Below are 27,858 nucleotides of genomic sequence, written 5' to 3'. Positions count from 1 at the left end.
TATCATGCTTCACACAAAGAACAGTAATTGAGAACTATTTGCTTAGGGACACTGCTTTTTTGTACATGAGAAATAATGTCACATTATCGCAAGCTTTCCCCACAATCATATGCTAAAACTGATGAAAATAATTGGATCATCATTAATTGTTTTAATGAAAGTAATATGATCCTGGTTGATACTGTTCTGTTGATTGCTCACTTCACCTAATTTTGTAGTTGTGTGTATGTCGGTGTGAAGATATTCAGTATGTGCTAAGTTAGATTTGTTTTAACAGACATTTTGAGAGAAATAAAGAACTTTTATGTACATTATTGTAACTCCTACCATAGACATTAATACATTCGTAGAGTAATTGACTGTCCAAAGTATGTTTATGTATTTATAAAACTGGATATGTGATGGCTAATAAAATGTTTATCCTAAAGTGTTCTAATCTTGATATTTCACAGATATTGAAAAAGCATGAATATTTTGGAAAGTTCGGGAAAATTCACAAAGTTGTTATTAACCAGAGCACTACATATGCAGGCTCTCAGGTAGGTGCAATTGCTAGATGTAAAACTGAATGAAGTGTTATCAATCAAGAATTATTTTGCTAATTTTCACAGCAGTGGTATTTGATGAATTATTTCAGTGATACATTTGTTTGTACACAGGCAATTTTAATTAAAACACCTGAAGTCATAATTTTTTGTGTTTTAATAAAACACACAATGCATTTTGGACCCTGTGGATCCATCTTCAGGCATAAATTGTCTAATACAAAATTTACATTTGGTCTCGACTAGGGTGAAATGCATTTTCCTCGTGTGAGAAAGTTAGATCTTAGGTTTCATACTTTGTGAATCGAGTGCAGAAACGGTGGAAATAACAGAGAAAAATTTACTGAACACACAAGAAAAAACATTTTCAATCTTTCGAGTTCAGCATACATTGGTTTATTCATAGGCCTACACTACTGGCCATTAAAATTGCTACACCAAGAAGAAATGCCGATGATAAACGGGTATTCATTGGACAAACATATTATACTAGAACTGACGTGTGATTCATTTTCACGCAATTTGGGTGCATAGATCCTGAGAAATCAGTACCCAGAACAACCACCTTTGGCCGTAATAATGGCCTTGATACACCTGGGCATTGAGTCAAACAGAGCTTGGATGGTGTGTACAGGTACAGCTGCCCATGCAGCTTCAACACGATACCACATTTCTTCAATAGTAGTGACTGGCGTATTGTGACGAGCCAGTTGCTCGGCCACCATTGACCGGATGTTTTCAGTTGGTGAGAGATCCGTAGAATTTGCTGGCCAGGGCAGCAGTCGAACATTTTCTGTATCCAGAAAGGCCCGTACAGGATCTGCAACATGCGGTTGTGCATTATCCTGCTGAAGTGTAGGGTTTCGCAGGGATCGAATGAAGTGTAGAACCACGGGTCGTAACACATCTGAAATGTAACGTCCACTCTTCAAAGTGCCATCAGTGCGAACAAGAGGTGACTGATACGTGTAACCAATGGCACCCCAACCCATCACACCAGGTGATACGCCAGTATGGCGATGACGAATACATGCTTCTAATGTGCCCTCTCCGTGATGTCGCCAAACTGGAGGCGACCATCATGATGCTGTAAACAGAACCTGGACTCCTCCGAAAAAATGACATTTTGCCATTCGTGCACCCAGGTTGTTGTTGAGTACACCATCACAGGCACTCCTGTCTGATGCAGTGTCGAGGGTAACCGCAGCCATGGTCTCCAAGCTGATAGTCCATGCTGCTGCAAACGTCATCAAACAGTTTGTGCAGATGGTTGTTGTCTTGCAAACATCCCCATCTGTTGACTCAGGGATTGAGATTTGGCTGCACGATCCGTTACAGCCATGTGGATAAGATGCCTGTCATCTCGACTGCTAGTGATATGAGGCCATTGGGATCCAGCATGGTGTTCCTTATTACCCTCCTGAACCCACCGATTCCACATTCTGATAACAGTCGTTGGATCTCAAGCTACGCGAGCAGCAATGTCGCGATACAATAAACCGCAATTGCGATAGGCTACAATCTGACCTTTATCAAAGTCTGAAACGTGATGGTACGCATTTCTCCTCCTTACACGAGGCATCACAACAACGTTTCACCAGGCAACGCCGGTCAACTGCTGTTTGTGTATGAGAAAGTGGTTGGAAACTTTCCTCATGTGAGCATGTTGTATGTGTCACCACCGGCGCCAACCTTGTGTGAACGCTCTGAAAAGCTAATCATTTGCATATCACAGCATCTTCTTCCTGTCGGGTAGATTTCGTATCTGTAGCATGTCATCTTTGTAGTGTAGCAATTTTAATGGCCAGTAGTGTACTATCATTGCACATCACTTCACTCAATACATACATTTGTTTACAACTGTTTAAATACATTTCACAGATGTAGTTTAATCTGATGTGATCAAAGATGAATTTTGTCACATAGTATCTGAAATATTAGATGTAAGAAGTTGTTATATTAAAGGAATAAATTTAAAATAAGTCTTTAAAACTGCTAAAATACCTATGGCTATTGAAATATGTTTGTTCATTTAACATAGATTCATGCTTTTTGATTTTGTGGTTGTATATTTCAAATATTGCAACAGATTTTGGATCTTGCCATTGGCTTCATTGTGTAGTATTACGAAATTGGTTTCTGTCTTGTTGATGCTGTCCAATAACTGATTTTTCTATGTAGTTGAGTCTGAAAGCATTTGTGTGTTCATGAAAATTTTGGCCTGTTTCTCTACATAGTAGGCAGGGAAACTGGGGCATGATACTTTATACACTCCATTTCTGTTGCATTTTTACTTCTCTGTTTTTGTGTTGTGGACTGATGTTATTTATTGTTAGTGGAAAATGCACTTGTTTTGTTGCTTTTTTATTTTTTATTTTTTTTTTTAAGTTTCGAAGCTTTTTGTGATATGGGGCCTAGGTGTGGGATGCTGATAAATATTTTTTCTTCTTTCTTAGTGTGACACTTTGTAGTCTTATTTTTGTTTTGTGTGTCCGAATTATCAGTAGTTTTTGCTCTGTGTCCATTGTATATGGCAGTAGTTTTTGTTTTTTCCAATTCTGTCCTAAAGTCTGTTTTCTTCTAAGTCAAGTGAGTGTGCTCTGTGTAGCATGGCCCTAAAGGCAACATGTTAGTGTGCAATGGGATGGCATGATGAGTTGTCAATTGTTATATCTGTGTATCCTGTGTGTGTTTTTGTTGGAGGTTGATCATTTTGGGATCCAAGAAATTTATGCTTTTGTTGTCCTTATAATCTGCTGTAAATTTAGTACTTCTGCAGAAAGAATTGAAAACTTCAAGTAGTTCCTCAATCTTACCCACCGAGCGAGGGGGCACAGTGGTTAGCACCTGGACTCACACGGGGTCGACGGTTCAATCCTGCATCCGGCCATCCTGATTTAGGTTTTTTGTGATTTCCCTAAATCACTCCAGGTAAATGTTGGAATGGTTCCTTTGAAAGGGCACGGCCAACTTCCTTCCTTGACCGTCCCTAATCCGATGAGACTGGTGACCTCGCTGTTTGATTTCCTCCCCCAAACCACCCAACCCTCAATCTTCCCTTTCTTGCCATCATATAGTTGCAATGCATCATGAACATGCTCCAGCAATGTTCTATTTTACTTTTGAGCCTTTTGATTTCTTAAAAAGAACTATTTTCCAGATAATTGAGAAATAGATCTTCCAGATAATGTGATACGCTACTACACAGAACACACACTTACACAGATATAACAACTGAGAACTCATCATGCCGTCCCACTGCACAGAAACATGCTGCCTTCAGGACCATACTACATACAGCACACTCACTTTACTTAGACGAAAAGAGCCTCTAGGACAGAATTGGATACAATAAAAGTTTTGCGATATACAGTGGATGCACAGCCAAAACAACTGATAATTTGGACCTGCAAATACACAAAAGTAAGGCAACAAAGTGCAACAATTAGAAAGAAGAAAAAGTATTTGACAGCAATCCATTCCTAGACTCCATATCACAATAAAATTGCCGGCAACTTATTATTAGTTGAGAATGCAATTTTTTTTTTTTTGTGTGTGTGTGTGTGTGTGTGTGTGTGTGTGTGTGTGTGTGTGTGTGTGTGTGTGTGTGTGTCACACACACACACACACACACACACAATTGCATTCTCCACTAATAATAAGTTCGGACACTTACTAGTCCACGGCATAAAAAAAGGAACCAATAGTTCAACATAAGTGTAGTGTATAAAGTATCACGCCCCATTTGTCCTACTACTATGTAGGGAAAACACGCTGAAATTTTAAAACCCATTTCCAAGAACGCACAAATGCTTTGAGACTCAACCATTTTGAAAAATCAATTATTGCACAGCATATGCTAGAAACCAAACATGTGATATTCCAGGAGTGCTAATCTTACAAGTTTAGCAGGAGAACTTCTGTGAAGTTTGGAAGGTAGGAGACGAGGTGCTGGCGGAAGTAAAGCTGTGAGGATGGGCCTTGAGTCATGCTTTGGTAACTCAGTCAGTAGAGCACTTGTCAATGAAAGGCAAAGGTTCTGAGTTTGAGTCTTGGTCCAGCACACAGTTTTAATCTGCCAGGAAGTTTCATTTCAATGCACACTCCACAGAAGATTGTGCATTTCATAGAAGATAGTAAACAGTTTGGTATTACTATACAGTGAAGCCAATGGTAAGATCCTAAATCTGTTACAACAGATCGAAGTATATTTCCACAAAATCAGAAAGCATGAATCTATGTTAAATGAACGAGCAGATTTTGGTAGCTATAGTTATTTGAGTAATTTTAAAGAGTTATTTAATCATTCCTTGCATGTATCGGCTTCTTAAAACTCAGATATGACACTATGTGGTAAAGTTTATCTTTGATCAGCTTAAACTATATCTGTGAAGTGTGTTTAAACAGTTGCAAACAAAGGTGTGCCTTGAGTGAAGTGATGTGCGATAAGTCTGAATAAACCAATGTATGCTGAACTCAAAAGGTTAAAAATGTTCTTCCTTGCATGCTCGGTACATTTTTCTCTGCATTTCCACTATTCATCACATATTTCCGTACTCAGTTAATGAAATACAAAACCTAATGTCTGACTTTCTCATACCAGGAAAATACATGTCCCCCAATCAAGATCAAATGTAAATTATGTATTAGATGATTTGTACCTGAAGATGGATCCATAGGGTCCAAAGCGCACCATGTAATTTAATAAAACACAAAAAATTGTTACTGGAGGTATTTTTATTCAAATTTCCTGTGCACCAGATGCAGTCACATTCACAAATGCAAAATATGGATAAAGTTAAAAAATATATATATCTGTGCACCAAGGAAAGTCAGAAGAAGATTATGATCACCTACTCACCAATATTTGCATAGCACCATGCACAACTCTGTCTGCATATATTTAGCTGAGTGTCCTTTTATATTTTCCCACAGTATGTGTATAATATGTGAAGATCTTAGTCAAGACAAGCATGGTCTACAAGTAATGGCTCACACTAGTTTGTCCGTAAAAGGTGAAATTAGTGCCAGCTGCCTTTATCCCTAGCAGGGAGCCACATAATAGGCATGGCAATATGCTGTAGTGGTGTGCTAATAAGAAGGCAGATGTGTGTCATGGTTAGCACACAGAGGGAGAGGGCATATTTCATGGCATTGCCAGTGTGCTCTGTGTCTTTCCTAAGCCACACTTTCCACTCATTACCTACCCCAGTAACTATCAATTCTGGGATAAGCACCACATTGGGCAAGTGTATTTGCTTTTGACTGTCTTCCAGAAGGATTTATATCCTCAGAAAACTGTTGCTTTTGCTTCTTAAAGAAGAATTTGTCATTTTTGCTTTTCATTGCCCATAATGAACTCTACAATGGCCAAGTACCTAAACTGACATGAAAATCAATGCTAAATTTTGTACATGTAACCCAAAGAGCTTGTGCTACAGACAGATGTGGCGGGATGACACTGTTGGCTGTAGTGCCACATGGTACCTCATGCCATTGCTCATTACCTGATCACCCGCCTTCTTATGTGCACAGTCAGGAGTGGTTGCGACCTGCAACCAATAAAATAATAATACAGTGGACATAGTGTGAGAACAAAGCTCACTTTCAATGACCAGTAAGTTAGATGCATTTTTGAATAATGGTGGTGTAACAGAATTTCATGTGATCAAACAATTGTTATTTCATCCACATGACATACTACTACTACATTGTTAAGTTATAGGATTGCCTTTGTATTACTTATAAGCACATCCAGAAATATTGCTTACATAATTTTCCTACACTATTTCAGCTACTTCTTTAATGACTTTACATATCCCCAGGTTAGAGACTAAAATTTGTTAGTGAACTTTCATGTTGTCTTCCTCTTCACAATGGTTTCTGTTGAACACTCATAAATTAGACATGCTTTCAGAGACATATGTCTGCACTTCTTGAAAAATGTTTTCATTGTCCACTTTGTTATGTATTACTCAATAAAGACAAGTGATCTTGATGAAGCCTGCCCTGCTCCTCTTGCTTGCCATCCTTTGTGAACAGAGGATATGGAGGTCAAGGTTCTTGAGTCTTCACTTTCAAAATCTTTGTATCTTGGAAGTTGCAGAAAAGCGATGAACCTGGAATTTTTATATTTTCATCCAATCATAGTGATGTTCAGTTTACTGTCGAACTGGAGTATTATAGTCAGCGTAATGTCTTATTATGAGGAATATACACTGACATATTGTCTAATGGAGAAACAGAATCTGATTACAACAATTAACAAATGTATTTATCTAATAACTATTCCACAATATTCTGTAAGCATAATACATTTAGGATGTTTATAGCTGTCGTATGATATTTCATTGTTACACAAATTGTCACAACATGATTTTTCAAGGGCAGCAAAATACGATGTATACCGTATAACGCCATGTCAGTATGTCTGATATAAATAGCTGCAGCAAAATTATTTATTACATTTTCATGAACCACATTACAACAGTTAACTGCCACATCAGAAAGTGGCTATAACCTTTGGTAACTGGTGGTATGTATGACCTACATTACTTTGTGTGATCATTACAAAATAAAAGCATAGGTAAATAATGAAAAACCTTTGGCTCATTTAATGCATTGTAAATATATTCACATTGAGATTTATGCTAGCATTCCTGTTTTCTTATTGATGCTTGCGAGGACCCAGGTAAGTAGAATCAACGACATTTATATTGCAGACAGTATAACATTAGACATATTTCACAAACAGTCCAGTTTTGGATAAAACTAATAAAATTCTTCCCCTCATATACTCAGTGTTGCAAAGAATGAATTTTGATAGCAATAAAAGGTTATATGATTTTCTGATCTAAAATTTATTTCTCTAATAACAGATGATTGAAAATAATCAGAATGCTGGATAAATTTTAGGTTAATGATGGCCATTGTTGGCAATTGCAATGATAATAACTTTGCTTTTGAAATTGTATTTGTTCCTGGAGTTAAATCTTTTAATCTTTTTGGGGCATATACAAGTTCTGTTCAGTGTGGGAGATGTGCTCAAAGTCAAGAAAACTGCCTGTGCATGATATCTGTTGAGTCTTCATCTTGTACATAGTGTTAGTCCAACACATGTTCACATTGGTTTTTCCGAAATGTTGCTTAAATGGTGAATACTGATATCCTCCATAGGGTGTTAAAATTACAATCCTTGCTCTGTAATACTATTTCCAGAGTTGATTGAGTTCTCAGATTAAGGCCAGATGGAGACTATACAGTTAACTTTGCATTGTCTGTAAACTATCATTGTTGCAGAAGAAATTGGAGATTCAGAAAGTATAGAGTGAAGGTTTGTACAGCAGTCACTCTTAATAAATCAGGAGCTATATAATGCACAGCCTGTTCTAGGTTCACAGTAGTGTTGTAAAACTGAGTGACATCTTCAGTAGATGGATTGGGTAGTAACAGAATAATAATGGTTTACAGAGTACATTCAGCAAGTGAAACTGCAGATGCCAACTAATGTATATGATGATAACAAGCAGACCAGTTATGAATAATTAAAGAAAAATAACAATTTAGTTGCTGTATATCCAACACTTAAACTTGTGTGTAAGCTGAGATTATGATCATTTTGTACTCTTACATTCTCTGCCACAAGAGAGTTTAGATGAGGCAGGAGATGCAGCAACTCAGCCAGAACACCTGGTCAGTTCCTTGCAGGGGAAGAAAATCAGTTCCAGCAAAGTAACTGCCAAGACATGGTAACATGTCAGAGAATTAATGTTGTTTTTGGTCATGATTTACTAGTTATTCCTTTTGTCTTAACTGCTGCATCCTATAATATCAATGACTTGCCTCATATACTCATACCTATCCCTGCAATAATTTCCTTTCACCATCATGTCAATTACACTTTTCAGCACCAAGTCATGTTGTAATATGTGCTCAACCATTCTGTCACATCTGTTCATTATAGTATTTACTAGGTATTGACTTGTTGCAAGAAATCTTCATTCTTTACTAATCAGTGGATCTGTTCTGCAAGGGTCGCCTGTAACACTGTTTCAATGGCTTTTAGTTGTTTAATTTTTGTCTTCCCCATTGTCCATATTTTGTACGCATACAGAGCTGTGCTCCAAACACAGCTTTCATGATTTATTTTGTGGCCTCAAAGTTTGTGTTGTTTGTTAACAGCTGTTCCTTTATGTAAGAAGCTTTTTCTCATGGTACAATCTTGGCTGCAATTACTTTCTTGTATCATCATTCTTTCTCTTCTACTTCTGAGAGAGCTAATTTTGTTCACCTCTTAGTGTCTTTTGTCCATGTTTAATATTAGCTGTCTTTCATCTCCATCTGTTTCATTTTCTTTGTATTTGTGTGCATATTATAGCCATCAGTTAGACACACATTTCATTTCTGTTCACTTCCAGCAACTGCTGCTATACCATTACTGAATCATATTCTGCCGATTTTGTGTGACAAACAACTCTGACATTACTTCTTCAGTATTCAGTTTGTCAGTGGTAACAATGGGCAATCCTGCCTTACACCTTCCATTTTGCACCATAGTATTTTGACAGCTTCCCTAGTTGGAGTCATGATTTCCTGTCAAGAAGGTCACAGTTCATAGCAATCTACGGAAAGCCATTAAATAAAACCGAAGTAATATCTGGTGTTCCCCAATGAGGTGTTTAAGCTTTCTGCTGGTCCTAATTTATATAAATGATTTAGGAGACGATCTGAACAGCCCTCTTAAACTGTTTGCATATGATGCTACAATTTACAATCTAGTAAAGTCGTCAGAAGATTAAAACCAATTGAAAAGTGACTTAGGCCATATCTGTATGGTGCAAAAAGTGGCAGATGATTCTCAATTAGAAAAAGAGTGGGATCATCCACATGAGTACAAAAAGAAATCCACTAAATTCTGGTTACGTGATACATCACACAAATCTAAAGGCTGTCACTTCAACTAAGTACTTAGGAATTACAATTACAAACAACTTAAATTGGAAAAGTCACATAGATAATGTTGTGGGGAAAGCGAAGCAAAGACTGTGATAATTGGCAGAAGCCATAGATGATGGGATCACATATACTAAAGACACTGCCTGCACTAGTTTTGTCCACCCTTTGCTTGGCTAGAGTATTACTGCACAGGGATCCTTACCAGATAAGATTGACACAGGAGATAAAAAAATTACAAAGAAGGGCAGGTAATTTTGTATTATTGTGAAACAGGGTGGGAAGAGTGAGTTTTGATATTCATCATTAAAACAAAGGTGTATTTTGTTGTGGCCAGATCCATTTACGAAATTTCAGTCACCAACTTTGTCCTCTCAATGTGAGAATATTTATTTGATCACAACGCACATAGGAAGAAATGATCATCCAACAGAAATCAGACTTTCATACAGAAAGATTTAAATGTTCATTTTTCCCAAGTGCTGTTCAAGCGTGAAATGGTAGAGGGAAAAGTATGGAGGTGGTTCGATGAACCCTCTGCAAGGCACTATAGTGCAAATTGCAAAGTACTTATTTAGATGTAGATGTTAATTAGGCATTGAGTGCAGATTTCATTGCCTGACACCTGTGAAAGATAATTCAGCATTTTTTGAAATGTCATGTAAAAAAAATGGCAGCTTGATTGCAAGCTTAAAAACTTGTAGTAAATTCAGTTTAGTCAATAAAGCCTGAAAGATCATGAACAGATTTTCTTCTTATCTACTTCCAATTTTTCCTTCCATTCTTTGATAAAGTGCTATTGTGTGTGTGTTTGACATGTGTGATAACAGATTGATTGTTAAACAGTTTTTGCATCTGATCACTTTTGCTTTCTTTGGAAGTGTAATAATTACATTTTTTTCAAAATGTGATGGAACTTCCTCAGTTTCGTAAATTTTTTTCTTGAGCTTGTATAGTGTGTGGCCCACTGTTAGTTTGAGGTCCATAACAGTTCCACTGGTAGTTCATCATTATCAGGACATTTATTCCTTCTGGTTTCAAAGTTTTTTGAAATTTGAAGATACAGATTGAATCTACTGTTGTCACCTTGATGCATTGTATCCTCATTTCCAATCACACTCATTTCTTTTCGACATTTGTTATGGTTATAACAAATGTCCCATTATTTTCTGCTTCAATTACCCAATTAACTTTTCCATCTTTGGGCTGTGTTCTCCATAAAGTAATTGTTTATTAGTATGTGCACAGTATTCATTTGAACATCTTACAATTATTTTTGAACTTTGTGATGCCTACCTTCCATACTTTTAGTAACTGGTTAATTTCATTTCTAAGTGATCTATATTGTTACTTTCATGTTCAACATTTTTGTCATTTATTTAATTCCAGTGTTTTATTTGTTATCCATGGCTGCCTTGTTTTGGTCTGTGTGAATCTTTGCACTTATTTGTTGCATTTATTATATATCTTGTAAAGTAAGCTCCATTGGTTTTCCACGCTGAAAACTCTGTTACAATACTGTCAAGAGTTATGATTTGTTTAGCTTGTTGAGGTTACAATATATTTTAACTGCTTTCTCTTTTATTTGAATTTCAAGTGGCATTCCATTAGTACAATGTTACAGTCACTATCGGTGCCAGCACATGGGTAAGTCTTCAAGCCCTGAATCTTTGGTTTACCAAAATATAATCAATCTGATAGCTTCCTTGATCCCCTGTCATTATCCATGAATACTTTGTTCTCAGCGGTTTCTCTAAAACTGGAATCAAAACAACTCACTCACACTTGGCATAGAATTGTATTAATTTTTTTCCCCTTTAATTTTGTTTGACCGAGTCTAACTCTCCAGTTATTATTCCTGATATTGATGTATCATTATTTCATTCAGTATGAATAAGCCTATAATCCTCTCAAGAAAGAAAACCTCTAGCCCTCACAAGTCACTGATTCTTAACATTTTAAAATTTTGTTTAGTGGGGGTTCATGGCCTCAACTATTATTAGAATGAAAAAATGGTCCAGCTTCATTTTACGTAGTAATATATTGGTGGTACATGTGGATTGGAAAATATTTTACTTCTTTGTATATGTGACACAAAAATAATATACCATTGCACATTGATACATCTATTAGCGGACACAAACAGAAAGATGACATATTTTTGTTTGTGTTGGCTAATAGATGTAACCATGGACAATAATATATTAATTTTGTGTTACATGCACACAGAAGTAAAATATATTCCAGTCCACATGTACCACCAATATATTATTATGTAAAATGAAGCTGGAAGCTCAAGATACATACTTGAAAATGACCAAATGTCGAAATTGGCCAGTCACATAGATAATAAAAAAAGAAATCATACAGCCCACCTGGACAATGTTTTCATTCTCGATTCTTAAAATATCTGTCTGCACCTTTTCCATTTATACCATTAGATTCTCTAGTTTCCCACACATTCAGTGTATCCGACCATGATTAGCGTTCTTCTTCTGTTTGGCAACTCTACACCATCTGGATACCCGTATGACTCGTCTATTTTATCTGTGGACTGTTTCACCCAGAACTAAGCCATCATTACAGTTTGAGCAAAGAAACTGCAAGTACGAGGGAAAGAAAACATGGTGGTTCCCCATTGTCTTCCACATTTCCACATTGCAATACTGTGGCCATTAATCATCCCAACCACACCTAATGGGACCAAGCGAGTCAAAGCTACTCGGTCACGAAATGAGTATGTAAATAGTTGACAGAATGATGATTAGAAAATACATGAACAAAGAATCAAATAATTAATAAAGTATGATAGAGAGTATAGGAATAAATAACACATTACAGAGAAAAGTTCTCAACTATGGTGAGGAACTCTTGTACAGAATAGTAGTAGTGTGCCACAAGGAAAGCTTTCAAATAGGATTTGAGTACTTGGAGTTTCACTCAGTTTTTTGGTTTTGCTGGAAGCCTATTGAAAGTGCAACCCACTGAATAGTGCACACTTTCCTGTACAATGCTGAAGGAAGTTATCAAAGTATGCATTGTTTTTCTGTCTAGTGTTTCCTGGGTGATTGTTGCAGTTTCTCCTGAAAGTGTCACTGTTGTCAACAACGTTTCCCGTGATGCGATATTTGTACAGGGACGCAGAGTTAGAATTGTGACACATCTTAAAAACTGCCTATATGAAGTTCGCTAACTAACACTGCAGATCAGTGTGACCACCCATTTCTAGTTGAGTGCATGAATTACCTCAAAATGTGGCACCATACAAGATAATAAAGTGAAAGTAAGCAGATGAGCCTTGTGATTCAATGTCAAAGATAATGGAGATCTTTATTGTAGTGAAGATAGCAGTGTTCAGCCTCAGCACAAGATTGTGAACATAGTGCTTCCCAAAATGCCTTCCATCTATCCTCAGTCTTAGGGATTTAAAATGCTTGACTTGACTGACTGACTATCTTTGTACAATAAAATTTCACTATTGTTGTTGTTGTTGAGTAAAGCTATCAAGTAATTATTTGTATTTCTCTATCTTTTTGACAAATTGATTCACATCCTTAAAATAAATATGCTTTTGTTTTGCTTTACAGGGTCCTAGTGCAAGTGCATATGTAACGTACCATAAAGCTGATGATGCCTTGAGGGCTATTCAGGCAGTTAACAACATTTCTGTAGATGGTAGGACTATAAAAACATCATTAGGCACTACAAAATACTGCTCTCACTTTATGAAGAATCAGCCATGCCCTAAACCAGACTGCATGTACCTTCATGATTTAGGTAATTTCTGAAATCAATGGACTGTTGTTATCTTATTACATACTCTTATCTTTCATGCTGCAGTGGTTGAGCAAGAGAACAAAAAAATGTAATGAGAGATTTGTTGAAGTTGCTGTTTTAAAATCAGTCCTCATGTAATATGAGAGACACAAAGCCTTGCACTTATAGTTCATTTTTTACCTGCAAACTCATCCTTGTGTATTGTTCTCAAAAATGTGTATGTATATTTTTGCAAGAGATGCAGAATGGGAAAGTGAGTACTCAATATTCTTATTATTCTTTTTTTATGGGAGGAATGTTGCATTCGTACATGCCTGTCCTCCAAGTCAGGAATTAGACTGACAGAAATATGTGACCGCAATTGCAGATATTAATTTTTATCTCAAATCTGTAACGTAACTATTTTTACACATTCTAACAAAGGCTGCATTTGTATTTCAGTTTGACTGTTGAAATTTGTTGTTGCACAGTTAGCTAGAAGAATCCTAATACAATATTTTATTAACTTGTTCAGGTTTTTGTGAATGCTTGTTGACATATTGCCTGTTTGTATTTATCTTGGGATCGTTAACCAACATCTGATTAATAATTTTTCTGATGTTTCAGTAGCAGTAGGGGCTTTCATTGTGAAAGGTTCACCCTCCATTACTGATAGTAGACTGGATCAGTAGTGGAAGGTGAACCTCTGACAGAGCCAGCTACTCCTGCTAGTGAAACATCAGAAACATCACCTAGTAAATGTCAGCCAAAGAGCCTGAGGCAAAAGTGATACATCAGAAATATTTTACATTTGTAATGTTCCTTTTGTCTCTTATTACCAGAAAAATAAATAAAATTATAATAATTGAATTCTGGAGCTACACTATGAGTTTCTTTATGAATGAAATATATAAAAAATATAATTGAGGAACTAAAGAGGGATCTATGTTGCACTGGCAACACTGATGGGAAAGTATCTGTATATCCATCTTTTTAGAGATGGTTGCAGGACTCACCTGTCCAGTACAGAATGTCAAATTGAACTCCTTTCAGCCGTCTAATTTCCAAACTGTTATTTTATTTGGCTGCGAGTTCTGGCAATTTACTACCCCATTTTCAGGTCCCCTGGCTGATGTGTAGGAAGATACCAACCTCGGTTCGTGTCAAAATAGGGGACAGCATTCAAATACTGGTATCTGTAGATTTCTGTTTGATACAGTGATCACTTCAACTATCATCTACCTTCTGTCAGAAGATGATGATTGAAGTGATTGCTGTATCAAGCAGAAATCTACAGAAAACAGTTTTTGAATGCTGGCCCCTGTTTTGACTGGAACTGAGGTTGGAATCTTCCTGCACATTGGTCATGGGGCCCGCAGATGGCGTAGTAAATTGCTGAATCTGGTAGCCAAATAAAATAACAGTTTGAAAATTAGATGGCCAAAAGCTATTTGATTTCTGTAATGATAGGAAATGGTGATTCACGTCTAGATTAGAAACAGGTCAGAGTTTCACTTATTCTCAATGGAGACATGTTTGGAAGTTTTCCTAATGATTAGATGTTAAGCTATTAATATGATGCAGTTGAGAGTAGGGACATAGAGGATGTTGCACATGTATTTCATTTCCACAGCATTTGACTAAAATTTTTGGTGTGGATAATGCTTAATTTATGTAATAAGAACAGCAGAATGTCCCCCAAAATAATGAGCACATAAGGCCACTTACTTTAGAGGAAAGCACACACCTCCAGCCCCCATTTCTCTCTCTCTCTCTCTCTCTCTCTCTCTCTCTCTCTCTCAGCGGTGACAATTATTTTGTGTTGGATGGCACACCATTTTTAGGATATTTAGTGTCAGACTCAAAACAGTGGGAGTGGCTTGTTCTGTTCCCATGATGGTTCTGCTCTGTCTAACTTAAGGCAAATGTTTAGATGAGTTGTGTAACATATTCATGTATTCACATTGACAGAAAGTCTTATTGGCCACTGTTATGTCTGCAAAATGTAATAAAATCATCAGAACAGCTTATCAGCTGTGTTTTTGCTTTGGATTTTTCATAAGTTGTGAAATTATTGTTTGAGCATTGGCATTGGTTTTCGTAATCTGCCTGACCTGCATATCACACTGTGTGGATTTTGTAATAACTTTGGTAGCCGTGGGTTCTTTCAACCTGATAGTTGTTATAAATATTTGGCCTGCAATTTCATTCGCTGGTAGCAAATTTCTGATGGGTTATAAATTTAGTGTCAGATGTCAGAAAATTCCAAGAACTGGTTTCCAAGGCAGAGCCTGTGAATATTCTTCAGCCTTCTCACTCTTCAGCAGAGACTGTGTAGATGAAAGTAGGCTAACAACAACTCATATAGATGTGTATAACCCATCATTTTCCCATACTCAGTGCACGTTTGTCGTTCGCAGAGTGTACATGACATACTGTATCATTAATGTTGACCTAATGGTCAACTACTCAGTGTCTTTATTGATAAAACACTGTTAAGTTACTAGAAATAACTTTAAACTTAGTTATCTCTGGTTGCCAACCATTACATCATATTTATGCATGTTACTGTTTAAACTGTAATTGATCTATGATAATGGTAGTTGATCTCTGTGGCTTTGGATTAAATTACTTGAAATACATTAACATGCCTTGGCACAAATAAAGTTTTATAAAAGCTACTGGTTCAGAGTGCATAAGCTGACAAAAAAAAAACCCTGGATTTCCTGGTTGAAAATACACTTTTTCCCAGGTGAAAATACTCTTTTCTCATGTTGAGAGACAATATACTTCCCTGGGAGATGTAAACCCTTTACCATTCAAAGGACTGATTTTCTTAAATCACAGAGCATTCGACTCTCATTCAAACACTGATGTAGAACTTCCCGGAACTTTAGGAAATGAAAAAGACACGTTTTGAAATATCTGTGGTGCACAGTGACATATTCAGTGCACATTTTTCATGTTATGACAGTATAAATATGAATTCCACCAAATACAGCCTGGTAGCTTCCGAAGCACTGGAATCAAGATTTGGAATGTGCTCATGTCAGCCAGTGACAGCAGATATTCAGAGCATAGGACACATGATGTAGTCAGCCAATAGCAGCATCACTGTTAACTAGTGTGAACACACAAATTGGAAAAATTGTTTTGAATTAATATACATACAGTATAGCTAAAAGAAAAGTTAAGTTTTCACATATAAGTCTTTTTTAGCATGTGTTACCCTTTAAGATTTATTTATTTATTGGACCAGTAATTCTGGGTCCAAAACTTTTTTTTTATGCGGCTGGTCTACAGGGTGTTAAGTTTTGAATGAGAGTCAAATGCTCTGTGATTTAAGAAAACTGTAACATAATTCATATTGTGAGAAAGGAATACATTTCAAACCGCCATTTGCAATATTTGCCTGTGACCTGTTATGGGTCCCACATGTAAGTGATGGATCGCAGCGATCCGTCAAATGTGATATTGCCTCTAATCGGTCACTTGCCCTGACACTTAGCACACGAGCAATTTTAGTCAGTATTATGAATGTCACAGTGTCGAGAAGTTCTGCTATGGAAAATGAACTGCTATATTTGCCAGCAGTTGCAGCTGATTTCCGTATCCCCAGGAATACTTGCAAAACATAAATTTGAAATAAATGAGAATTGTACGAGGGTGAGTCAAATGAAAGCCTTAAATTTGTAATAACAAATCGAAATTTCGTGCTGTTATCCAGTAAGTTGGTAAGCATGCTACAAACAACATGCAGAATGGCCTGTAGGTGGCAGCATAGTGCAGATGCACACATACCATTGCAGTATCAGTATAAAACTGGCTGCCCCACTTGTGACTTGGACCAGGGAAGAACAGTGTTCTGTTATTCGGTTTTTGCGTAGTGAAGGTGTGAAACCTATTGAAATTCATCGACAAATGAAGGTTCAGTACGGCGATGCATGTTTGTCACAGCAGCAAGTCTATGAATGGAGTAGGAAGTTCGCAAATGGTGTGATTTCAGTGGAAGATGCTCCTCGTCCAGGTCAGGCACAACGAGTTGTGACTCCACAGAACATTGCAGCAGTTGAAGCCATAGTGAAGGAAAACTGCCAAGTGACACTCAATGACATTGCAGCATGTTTACATGTCATGGGTCAGCACACCACATTGTGCATGATGTGCTCAAGTTTCACAAAGTGTCTGCGAGATGGGTACCACGGCAACTGACTCCTGAAATGAGAGAACAACATGTTGGTGCTTGTGAAGAACTTCTTCGGCACTTTGAATGAGAAGTGATGGCTTCCTTGCAAGAATCGTTACTGGGAACGAAGTCTGGGTTCACTTCCACCAACCGGAAACGAAGGGAGCGAGCAACCCAGACCTTGCCCCCAAGTGATTTCCATATGTTTGGACCACTCAGAGATGCAATGGGAGGAAAGAAGTTCCATTCTGATGAAGAGGTATGCCAAGCGATGCGTGAGTGGTTGCACGGACTACCAAAAGAATTTTTTTCTAAAGGAATTTATGCGCTTTGTCCCAGTACATATACACCCTGTGGTTGCATAATTTCTTCAAATAACTCTTGAAACTATAAAGTGTGGTGACAAAGTGATTTGGGCACTGGACTAACATTTTGTGACCAATAGGTTTCAAATTCCTTGTGAGGCCAACCAGATGTAGGTTTTCTGTTGCTGTGTATCATTCATGTGGAATGCCAGAAGAGTTCATTTGAAAAAGAGACAGCCAGTTCCACTGCCCCTTCTTTTCCAATCTAAGCTCGTGCTCCATCACTAATGAACTTATCATCTATATAATAAGCTGAACCATGGTTGTTGACGAAATTTATCACACAGTTTAGTTTAACCTGACAGGATCTGTATTTTGATAAACAACAGAAGTGTGAGCAAGTTAATTGTGATACACAATGTAAAGAAATAATTTTAAAAAAGATCATTTATGAAACACATCTCCAACAGCTTAAAAAGTCAGTGGTTTCAACATTTTGCTTGCTAGATCAACCAGAAAAATAAAATTTGTTTTAATAAGAACCTGCCTCACATGCACATACACTGTGATCAAAAGTATCCAGACACCTGGCTGAAAATGACTTAAGTTTCTGGCACCCTCCATCAGTAATGCTGGAATTCAATATGGTGTTGACCCACTCACTCTCGCAGGAATATGTTCAGTCAGGTGCTTGAAGGTTCCTTGGGGAATGGCAGCCCAGTCTTAGTGGAATGCTGCACTGAGGAGAGGTATCGATGTCAGTCGGTGAGGCCTGGCACATAGTCTGCATTCCAAAGGTGTTCAGGAGGATTCACATCAGGACTCTGTGCAGGCCAGTACATTACAGGGATGTGATTGTCGTGTAACCACTCGGCCACAGGCCGTGCATTATGAACAGGTGCTCGATCATGTTGAAAGATGCAATCACCATCCCTGAATTGCTCTTCAACAGTGGGAAGCAAGAAGGTGCTTAAAACATCAATGTAAGCCTGTGCTGTGATTGTATCACACACAACAAGGGGTGCAAGCCCCCTCCTTGAAAAACTCGACCATACCATAACATCACTGCTTCCGAATTTTACTGTTGGCTCTACACATGCTGGCAGAGGACTTTAACTGGGCATTCGCCATACATACACCCTGCCATTGGATCGCCACATTGTGTACCGTGATTCGTCACTGCACACAACGTTTTTCCACTGTTTAATCGTTTACGCTCCTTACACCAAGATAGGCATCATTTGGCATTTACTGGTGTGATGTGTGGCTTATGAGCAGCCGCTTGACCATGAAATCCAAGTTTTCTCACCTCCCACCTAACCGTCATAGTACTTGCAGTGGAACCTGATGCAGCTTGTAATTCCCGTGTGATGGTCTGGATAGATGTCTGCCTATTACACATTACGGCCCTCTTCAACTGTCGGCAGTCTCTGTCAGTCAACAGATTAGATCGACCTGTACACTTTTGTGCTGTACATGTCCCTTCACATTTCCACTTCACTATCACTTCGGAAACAGTGGACCTAGAGATGTTTAGGAGTGTGGAAATATCGCGTAAAGATGTATGACACAAGTGATACCCAATCACCTGACTGTGTTCGAAGACCATGAGTTCCGCGGAGCATCCCATTATGCTTTCTCACAATGTCTAATGACTACTGAGGTCACTGAGGCAGAGTACCTGAATGTCTAATGACTACTGAGGTCACTGAGGCAGAGTACCTGCCAGTAGGTGGCAGCACAATGCACCTAATATGAAAAAGTATGTTTTTGGGGGTGTCCGGATACTTTTGGTTCCTGTATGTCCTGAGATATGAATATGGATTGGGGGACAGAAATGAAAGAGGAAGCCGCCTGGTAGAATTTTGCACAGAGCACAACATAATCATAACTAACACTTGGTTTAAGAATCATGAAAGAAGGTTATATACATGGAAGAACCCTGGAGATACTAAAAGGTATCAGATAGATTATATAATGGTAAGACAGAGATTTAGGAACCAGGTTTTAAATTGTAAGACATTTCCAGGGGCAGATGTGGACTCTGACCACAATCTATTGGTTATGACCTGTAGATTAAAACTGAAGAAACTGCAAAAAGGTGGGAATTTAAGGAGATGGGACCTGGATAAACTAAAAGAACCAGAGGTTGTACAGAGATTCAGGGAGAGCATAAGGGAGCAATTGACAGGAATGGGGGAAATAAATACAGTAGAAGAAGAATGGGTAGCTTTGAGGAATGAAATAGTGAAGGCAGCAGAGGACCAAGTAGGTAAAAAGACGAGAGCTAGTAGAAATCCTTGGGTAACAGAAGAAATATTGAATTTAATTGATGAAAGGAGAAAATATAAAAATGCAGTAAGTGAAACAGGGAAAAAGGAATACAAACGTCTCAAAAATGAGATCGACAGGAAGTGCAAAATGGCTAAGCAGGGATGGCTAGAGGACAAATGTAAGGATGTAGAGGCCTATCTCACTAGGGGTAAGATAGATACCGCCTACAGGAAAATTAAAGAGACCTTTGGAGATAAGAGAACGACTTGTATGAATATCAAGAGCTCAGATGGAAACCCAGTTCTAAGCAAAGAAGGGAAAGCAGAAAGGTGGAAGGAGTATATAGAGGGTCTATACAAGGGCGATGTACTTGAGGACAATATTATGGAAATGGAAGAGGATGTAGATGAAGATGAAATGGGAGATATGATACTGCGTGAAGAGTTTGACAGAGCACTGAAAGACCTGAGTCGAAACAAGGCCCCCGGAGTAGACAATATTCCATTGGAACTACTGACGGCCGTGGGAGAGCCAGTCCTGACAAAACTCTACCATCTGGTGAGCAAGATGTATGAAACAGGCGAAATACCCTCAGACTTCAAGAAGAATATAATAATTCCAATCCCAAAGAAAGCAGGTGTTGACAGATGTGAAAATTACCGAACTATCAGCTTAATAAGTCACAGCTGCAAAATACTAACACGAATTCTTTACAGACGAATGGAAAAACTAGTAGAAGCCAACCTTGGGGAAGATCAGTTTGGATTCCGTAGAAACACTGGAACACGCGAGGCAATACTGACCTTACGACTTATCTTAGAAGAAAGATTAAGGAAAGGCAAACCTACGTTTCTAGCATTTGTAGACTTAGAGAAAGCTTTTGACAATGTTGACTGGAATACTCTCTTTCAAATTTTAAAGGTGGCAGGGGTAAAATACAGGGAGCGAAAGGCTATTTACAATTTGTACAGAAACCAGATGGCAGTTATAAGAGTCGAGGGACATGAAAGGGAAGCAGTGGTTGGGAAGGGAGTAAGACAGGGTTGTAGCCTCTCCCCGATGTTGTTCAATCTGTATATTGAGCAAGCAGTAAAGGAAACAAAAGGAAAATTCGGAGTAGGTATTAAAATTCATGGAGAAGAAATAAAAACTTTGAGGTTCGCCGATGACATTGTAATTCTGTCAGAGACAGCAAAGGACTTGGAAGAGCAGTTGAATGGAATGGACAGTGTCTTGAAAGGAGGATTTAAGATGAACATCAACAAAAGCAAAACAAGGATAATGGAATGTAGTCTAATTAAGTCGGGTGATGCTGAGGGAATTAGGTTAGGAAATGAGGCACTTAAAGTAGTAAAGGAGTTTTGCTATTTGGGGAGCAAAATAACTGATGATGGTCGAAGTAGAGAGGATATAAAATGTAGACTGGCAATGGCAAGGAAAGCGTTTCTGAAGAAGAGAAATTTGTTAACATCCAGTATTGATTTAAGTGTCAGGAAGTCATTTCTGAAAGTATTCGTATGGAGTGTAGCCATGTATGGAAGTGAAACATGGACGATAAATAGTTTGGACAAGAAGAGAATAGAAGCTTTCGAAATGTGGTGCTACAGAAGAATGCTGAAGATTAGATGGGTAGATCACATAACTAATGAGGAAGTATTGAATAGGATTGGGGAGAAGAGAAGTTTGTGGCACAACTTGACCAGAAGAAGGGATCGGTTGGTAGGACATGTTCTGAGGCATCAAGGGATCACCAATTTAGTATTGGAGGGCAGCGTGGAGGGTAAAAATCGTAGAGGGAGACCAAGAGATGAATACACTAAGCAGATTCAGAAGGATGTAGGTTGCAGTAGGTACGGGGAGATGAAAAATCTTGCACAGGATAGAGTAGCATGGAGAGCTGCATCAAACCAGTCTCAGGACTGAAGACCACAACAACAACAACAATGTCCTGAGCGTTTCTCTAATAAGTACTAAACCTACAATATAAGGAAAAGATAGATGTGACTGACCATAAAGATGACATGTAAAGTTGCACACACACACACACACACACACACACACACAAAAAACCATGTCTGGCAGCTCTCTCTCTCTGTGTGTGTGTGTGTGTGTGTGTGTGTGTGTGTGTGTGTGTGTGTGTGTGTGTGTTTTCCTTTTCTAATGAAGGTTTTAACCGAAAGCTAATTTGTGTCGTCTCATTGTGCCTGTCTGCAACTCTACATGTTTTCCTTATGGTGAATGGCAATCCATGTTTTCTTTATGTTATTGTTATTATTCTGACCTGGCGTTTCGATTGTTTAAGTACTGTACCTAGTGTAATTTTGAGCTTTATATTCCACTCCTAAGTGGTCTTGCAACACCATATATAATTTAGTGAAAGTGTCATTGAGAATATTGAGTACCACATTATTTTGTGTGCTGTAATTTTATACCATGTTTTTCTCTATGCTGAATATTTTTAACAGGTTCAGTGTTTAAATGTATAGTTTGAGGTGAGCGTAAATGATGCCTGAAATAAAATTTTATATGAAAATCCTCAAACTATTCACTACACAGAGGTGGCAAAAGTCGTGGGATTTTATACTGCACTCATACAGATGGCAGTAGTATCACATACACGAGGGCAGTGGATTGGCAGAGCAGTTATTTGTACTCAGTTGATCCATGTGAAAATATTTCCAACATGAGTATGGCCACACGAACTGAATTAACAGACTTTGAATGCGGAATGGTAGTTGGAGCGAAACACATGGGACATTCCGTTTTGGAAATCATTAGGGTATTCAATATCCTGAGAACCACAGCGTCAAGAATGTGCCAAGAATACCAAATTTCAGGCATTACCTCTCACCACGAACAAGACAGTGGCTGATGACCTTCGCTTAACAATCAAGAGCAATGGCATTTGTGTAGAGTTGTCAGTGCTAACAGACAAGCAACATTGCGTGCAATAACTACAAAAATCAATGAGGGACATGCGACGAATGTATCGTTTAAAATTGTGTGACAAAATTTGGCTTTAATGGGCTATGGCAGCAGGTGACAGATGCGAGTGCCTTTACTAACAGCACGAAATCACCTGCAATACCTCTCATGGGCTCGTGACCATATTGGTTGGACCCTAGACAACTGGAAAACCATGTCCTGGTCAGATGATTTCAGAGTTTGCTTGGTAAGAGTTGATGGCAGGGTTGAAGTGTGGTGCAGGTCCCATGAAGCCATGGACCCAAGTTATCAACAAGGCACTAGGCAAGCTTGTGGTGGCTCGACAATGGTGTGAGTTGTGTTCACATGGAATGGACTGGGTCCTCTGGTAGACCTGAACCAGTTATTGATTGGAAGTGGTTATGTTCGGCTACTTGGACACCACTTGCAGCCATTCATGGGCTTCATGTTCCCAAACAAAAATGGAATTTTTATAGATGACAAAGTGTCATGTCACCAGGACACAGTTGTTTGCAATTTGTTTGAAGATTGTTCTGGACAGTTTGAGTGAACGATTTGGCCACGCAGATCACCTGACATGAATCCCATCAGACATTTAAGGGACGTAATCAAGAGGTCAATTTGTACACAAAATTTTGCACTGACAACACTTTCACATTTATGGATGGCTGTAGGGGCAGCATGGTTTAATATTTCTGCAGGGGACTTCTAACGACTTATTGAGTCCATGCCACACCGAGTTGCTGCACTATCCTGAGCAAAATTAGGTCCAACATGATATTCGGACGTCTCCCATGACTTTTGTCACCTCATTGCGTATTGCACATAGCTCTGTAATTATTACCAAGTTTGTTTGGACACCTTCATGAAATGGGAATTTATCTTTTATAATGTCATTCTGCTGGCCAGCGTCATAAATAAAATTGAAGTACTTTTGCTGACCATTAAAAATTTTTTCTTGCTATTCTTTTCAAGGTGATCCAGAAGCGAGCTTTACAAAAGAAGAAATGCAGCAGGGGAAACATCAAGAGTATGAGAAAAAGCTACATGAGCAGCTTCTGAATGGCTACAACAAAGACAGGTATTGTTAGATTTAGTATGCATTACTTCCCTTAGAATATTCATTTGTACATTACTTTTATCATTGACAGACTCATGTAATACTTCAGTAGCTTCATTATGATTCTGCTTGTGTGTGAGCACGATAAACTAAATTTAACTTTTTATGTTCCTTGTGAGGAGAAAGACCACATGTAAATTATGATTATCTGTTATTGTATCTTGCAGTTTTTTAAAAACGCATATATCATCTTCAGTTGTAATTCTTTCCTTTTTTGGGGGGAGGGAGAGGGAGGGGAAGGATTTCAAATCTGATATTTCTATTTCTTGATATTTACTTTGTGATTGTATTTATATCAGTTATTTGAAAGAATGTTTCACACACTTTGCACTCTAGATGGTGTAGTCCATTTTAGGGAAATAAGAAATAGACAGTTCTACTTTTAGATTCTCTTAAAGTAATTTTTTCCGACAAAAGATTTTCAAATTTAGAAATATCTTTATAGACGTCACAGGTAAGTACATTGTTAGGTATTTTGTTTATCTTAAATCAATCATCTGTAGCTGACAGAAGGATAAGAACTGTAGCAGTTCATATCATTCTAGAGAAATGTAACTTGTGTGGGGAAATTATACGTGTAATTTTGTCAGTAAAAATGTTTTTCATTGGCCATACTGCATTTTTGTTATCTAGTTAAATTTGTATTTATGAAGTATTTTTTGTGAAAAATTGTCATTATCTGTCTTTGCCAACAGATAATCGTTGTTTGCGTCTGCATAGAAGCGCATTTGAAGTTCTTTTATTTGGTTCTTGAAACTCGTAGTACTGAAAGCACTGATCACGGAATTTTTATGTTTATTTGGTTCGTTTTGACCATTCAGGATCATGGATGACTTGGTCCTCCGACCCCCCTGACTTCTTTCATGCATTCGGGTTCTTGTTGGTAAATGTTTTTTCGTTCATCCTCATGATGTGCCCAGCAAATCTTCTCCTACATATCATACTTGAAATAAGTTCAACACACTCATAAAGTTCCTGCCTTGATCTGTATATCCAATCCTCACCAATTTTTTTCCCTTCAGAAGTCTCTCGATATCTTTCTTTCCTCCTTTTTTCCAAATGGATACAGGCTCTCTTGCCAAAAGTGGTAATCTCCATTGCATATAATCCAGTATTTCTAATTGTTGAAATAATGTGTCCCAGTTTGACATTTCTAAACTGGTTTCTCTTTCCAGATGTTATCTTTGCTACATATCATAGTTTCTGCAGCATTTGGCACCTGTCTGTTATGTTTTTATGGGTCTTTAACTAACTTGTTATATTTTTTCCCCAAGATGGTAGAAGCTGTTCTTATTCTCCACCACAGGTCGTACTGTACACTGTCTTGAGGGCTGACTGCTGTAACTACAGCAAGATATTTCAGTGCCATTTTGCATCATCTTTGTTCTCATGTAGAAATTCTATATCATCAGCAAAGACTAAGCCATCTACTGTGGTGTTGTTATGTTTTATTTTGTACCCTATTTGTACACCATCAGTAACCATGGTTTGGTTTGTCTGTCTTCACTGTTGGACCATTTCATCCAGCAACAAGTTGGACAGAATCAATGACAACCCATCTCCTTGACAAACTCCTGCCTTTATTTCAAAGTTTTCAGACACTGAGCTTTGGTACCTGATCCTAGAAGTTGTGGCTTTCAAGGTGTTCCTTACTAATTTGTGTTTTAAAATATGAAGTTGTTTCCAAGTAACATTAACTTTTGAAGAAAAATGTTATGGGCTCCTACTTACTCTGCATGTTGCTGCAAATTAGTTTCTCATACTACATTTTTCTAACTAAACATATCACTGCTTTTTATAATTTGATATCACATTGTCTGGCTTATATTTGTATGTACATAAAGTGACAGTACATAAAGTGCTGGAGCACATTTTTCAGTATCCAAAAGTTGTAGACTTAGTAATCAGCTTTGAATGAATGGATAAACAGAAATGGAATGGGGTATGTTGTGTGGATGAATGGGTGGTGGAGTAGGTGATAATAAGTTTCATATTGTCACAAAGTATAAAATTTGTCATCGTCTATAAGAGTATGTATTTTGAGTAAAACATATGAACAACACTGTAAAGTAGTTGGTTCTGAAATACCTTTAATTTGAAAAATAAATTTAGAAGCCTCAGTTGCACAACAATTTACACACACACACACACACACACACACACACACACACACACTTTTTTTCCTTTTAAAAATTTTCCTTTGCCATATGGCATTATTTTGGTAGATTCTGATTTCTCCAATGATGTCTCAGACACCACTTCAACCAGCTGTTTGTGAGTACGTAAATCAGTTGATAATGTATATCAATTCATTCCTTCCCCTTTTCTATCTTCATTTATTTATTTATTCATTTTGTAAGTCTACATTAGACTTGGCATCAATATATGAATACTTCTGTTGTTTCTTACACATATTATAATCATATGTACATAGTGTTTATGGCAAATGTTAAATCCAAAGATGTTATTTTTGTACAAAACCTAAATCCACATTAGCTGCTGAAGTAATGGAAAGAGCAGAAGTCAGATAGAAAACACTCATGAAGTCACTAGGGACCAAATGAAGTGCCGGAACACGTTTTGTTATCATAACTGAAAAATGTGCTTGCTATAAGACGTAACTATTATGGAGGTGATGTGTGTCTGCCTGAAATTTTGGAACCAGTTGAATTCAATAGCAGTATTGCCTAAAACATTTTCTGGCTGTGAAGATTCAGTGGGTGTAGACTTTAAAACCACTTTCATTAATGGATTCAAAAAGAATAAAAAGTTACACTTGATAAATTCTCCAGTTAGTGCAAAATAGAATTGACTGTAGGTCTGAAAGTAAACTTTCTTTAATTTTAGGAGGAAATGTAATGCTGGATCTCAATTGGAAGGACAGAAAGGATGTTGACGTTTTATCAGTTTACACAAAAATGAATACAGGAAAGAGGAGGATGATACTTCACGGCAAGTGTGAAATTGTTGAGATATTCTAGATTTCAACCATATTAATAAGACTGTTACCGATCATAAATATTTTGTGGTAATGGGGAATTCTTTTCAGAAGCATTATTTTTGGCAGTGTGCCATTTTGAATTGGAAGTCCACATCTTTTTTTTCGCTATAGTCATCTGTTTAAAATTTCCTTTCAACTTATTGATCATTGGATCTGAAAATTATTCCCTGCCTATAAGTGAAGTGGATGTTCCTTGTGTTTCTGTGTCATTCATCACATCACATTTGCGTGCTTAAATCTTTCCTGCTTTTGCAATAGAAGTGAACATAGCTTATGTGTTGTTTCATTACACTTCAGTTCTCTTTTGATTCACTTTTTTCATCTTTTAAAGAATTTTAAAATTTTGAATATTCTTACTTAATTTTAGATTATACTTTTATAGCAGGCCATGGAAAATCTAATGGAGAAATCATTATATACAGTTGTTTGGTACATGTGCTTTCATATTCAGTTAAGTGAAATTCAGAAACTGCACAGCCATTATTACATACTCAGCAAAGAAATTAATGCTTTCCTGGGAAAGTTTATTCTTACTGGTGAATTGATTTCATTGTTTTGTGTGTTATATCAAATATCAGTGCAGTGAATACACACACAAAACTTCCAAAAGACAAAAAGAGGGAAAACATCAAGAAGACAGAAGTTACCTCTTACATCATCATAATTTTCATGAACATTTGTGAACTGTGATAATAATACACAGGATAGCAAGCAATATGATTTTTACTGTGTTTCATTCCGAGCTGTTTTTACAATATTTGAAGTAATAAGGC

The 27,858-nt window shown here is 37.6% G+C and overlaps 1 protein-coding gene across 1 annotated transcript in view; it reads left to right on the top strand.

Moving 5' to 3' along the window:
- The window catches only part of LOC126470866 (myb-like protein Q), a 188,716-nt gene that overhangs the window by 30,513 nt on the left and 130,345 nt on the right, over positions 1-27,858 (top strand). The window contains exons 4-6 of the mRNA XM_050098881.1: positions 453-539; positions 13,085-13,274; positions 23,940-24,045. Coding sequence (XP_049954838.1) covers positions 453-539; positions 13,085-13,274; positions 23,940-24,045 — 383 coding nt within the window. The remainder of the gene's footprint in view (positions 1-452; positions 540-13,084; positions 13,275-23,939; positions 24,046-27,858) is intronic.

The sequence above is a fragment of the Schistocerca serialis genome, chromosome 3 (assembly GCF_023864345.2).
Source record: "Schistocerca serialis cubense isolate TAMUIC-IGC-003099 chromosome 3, iqSchSeri2.2, whole genome shotgun sequence".
Classification (NCBI taxonomy): Eukaryota; Metazoa; Arthropoda; class Insecta; order Orthoptera; family Acrididae; genus Schistocerca; species Schistocerca serialis.
Note: the sequence above shows the minus strand (reverse complement) of the source record. Positions and strands in the feature narration are given on the sequence as shown.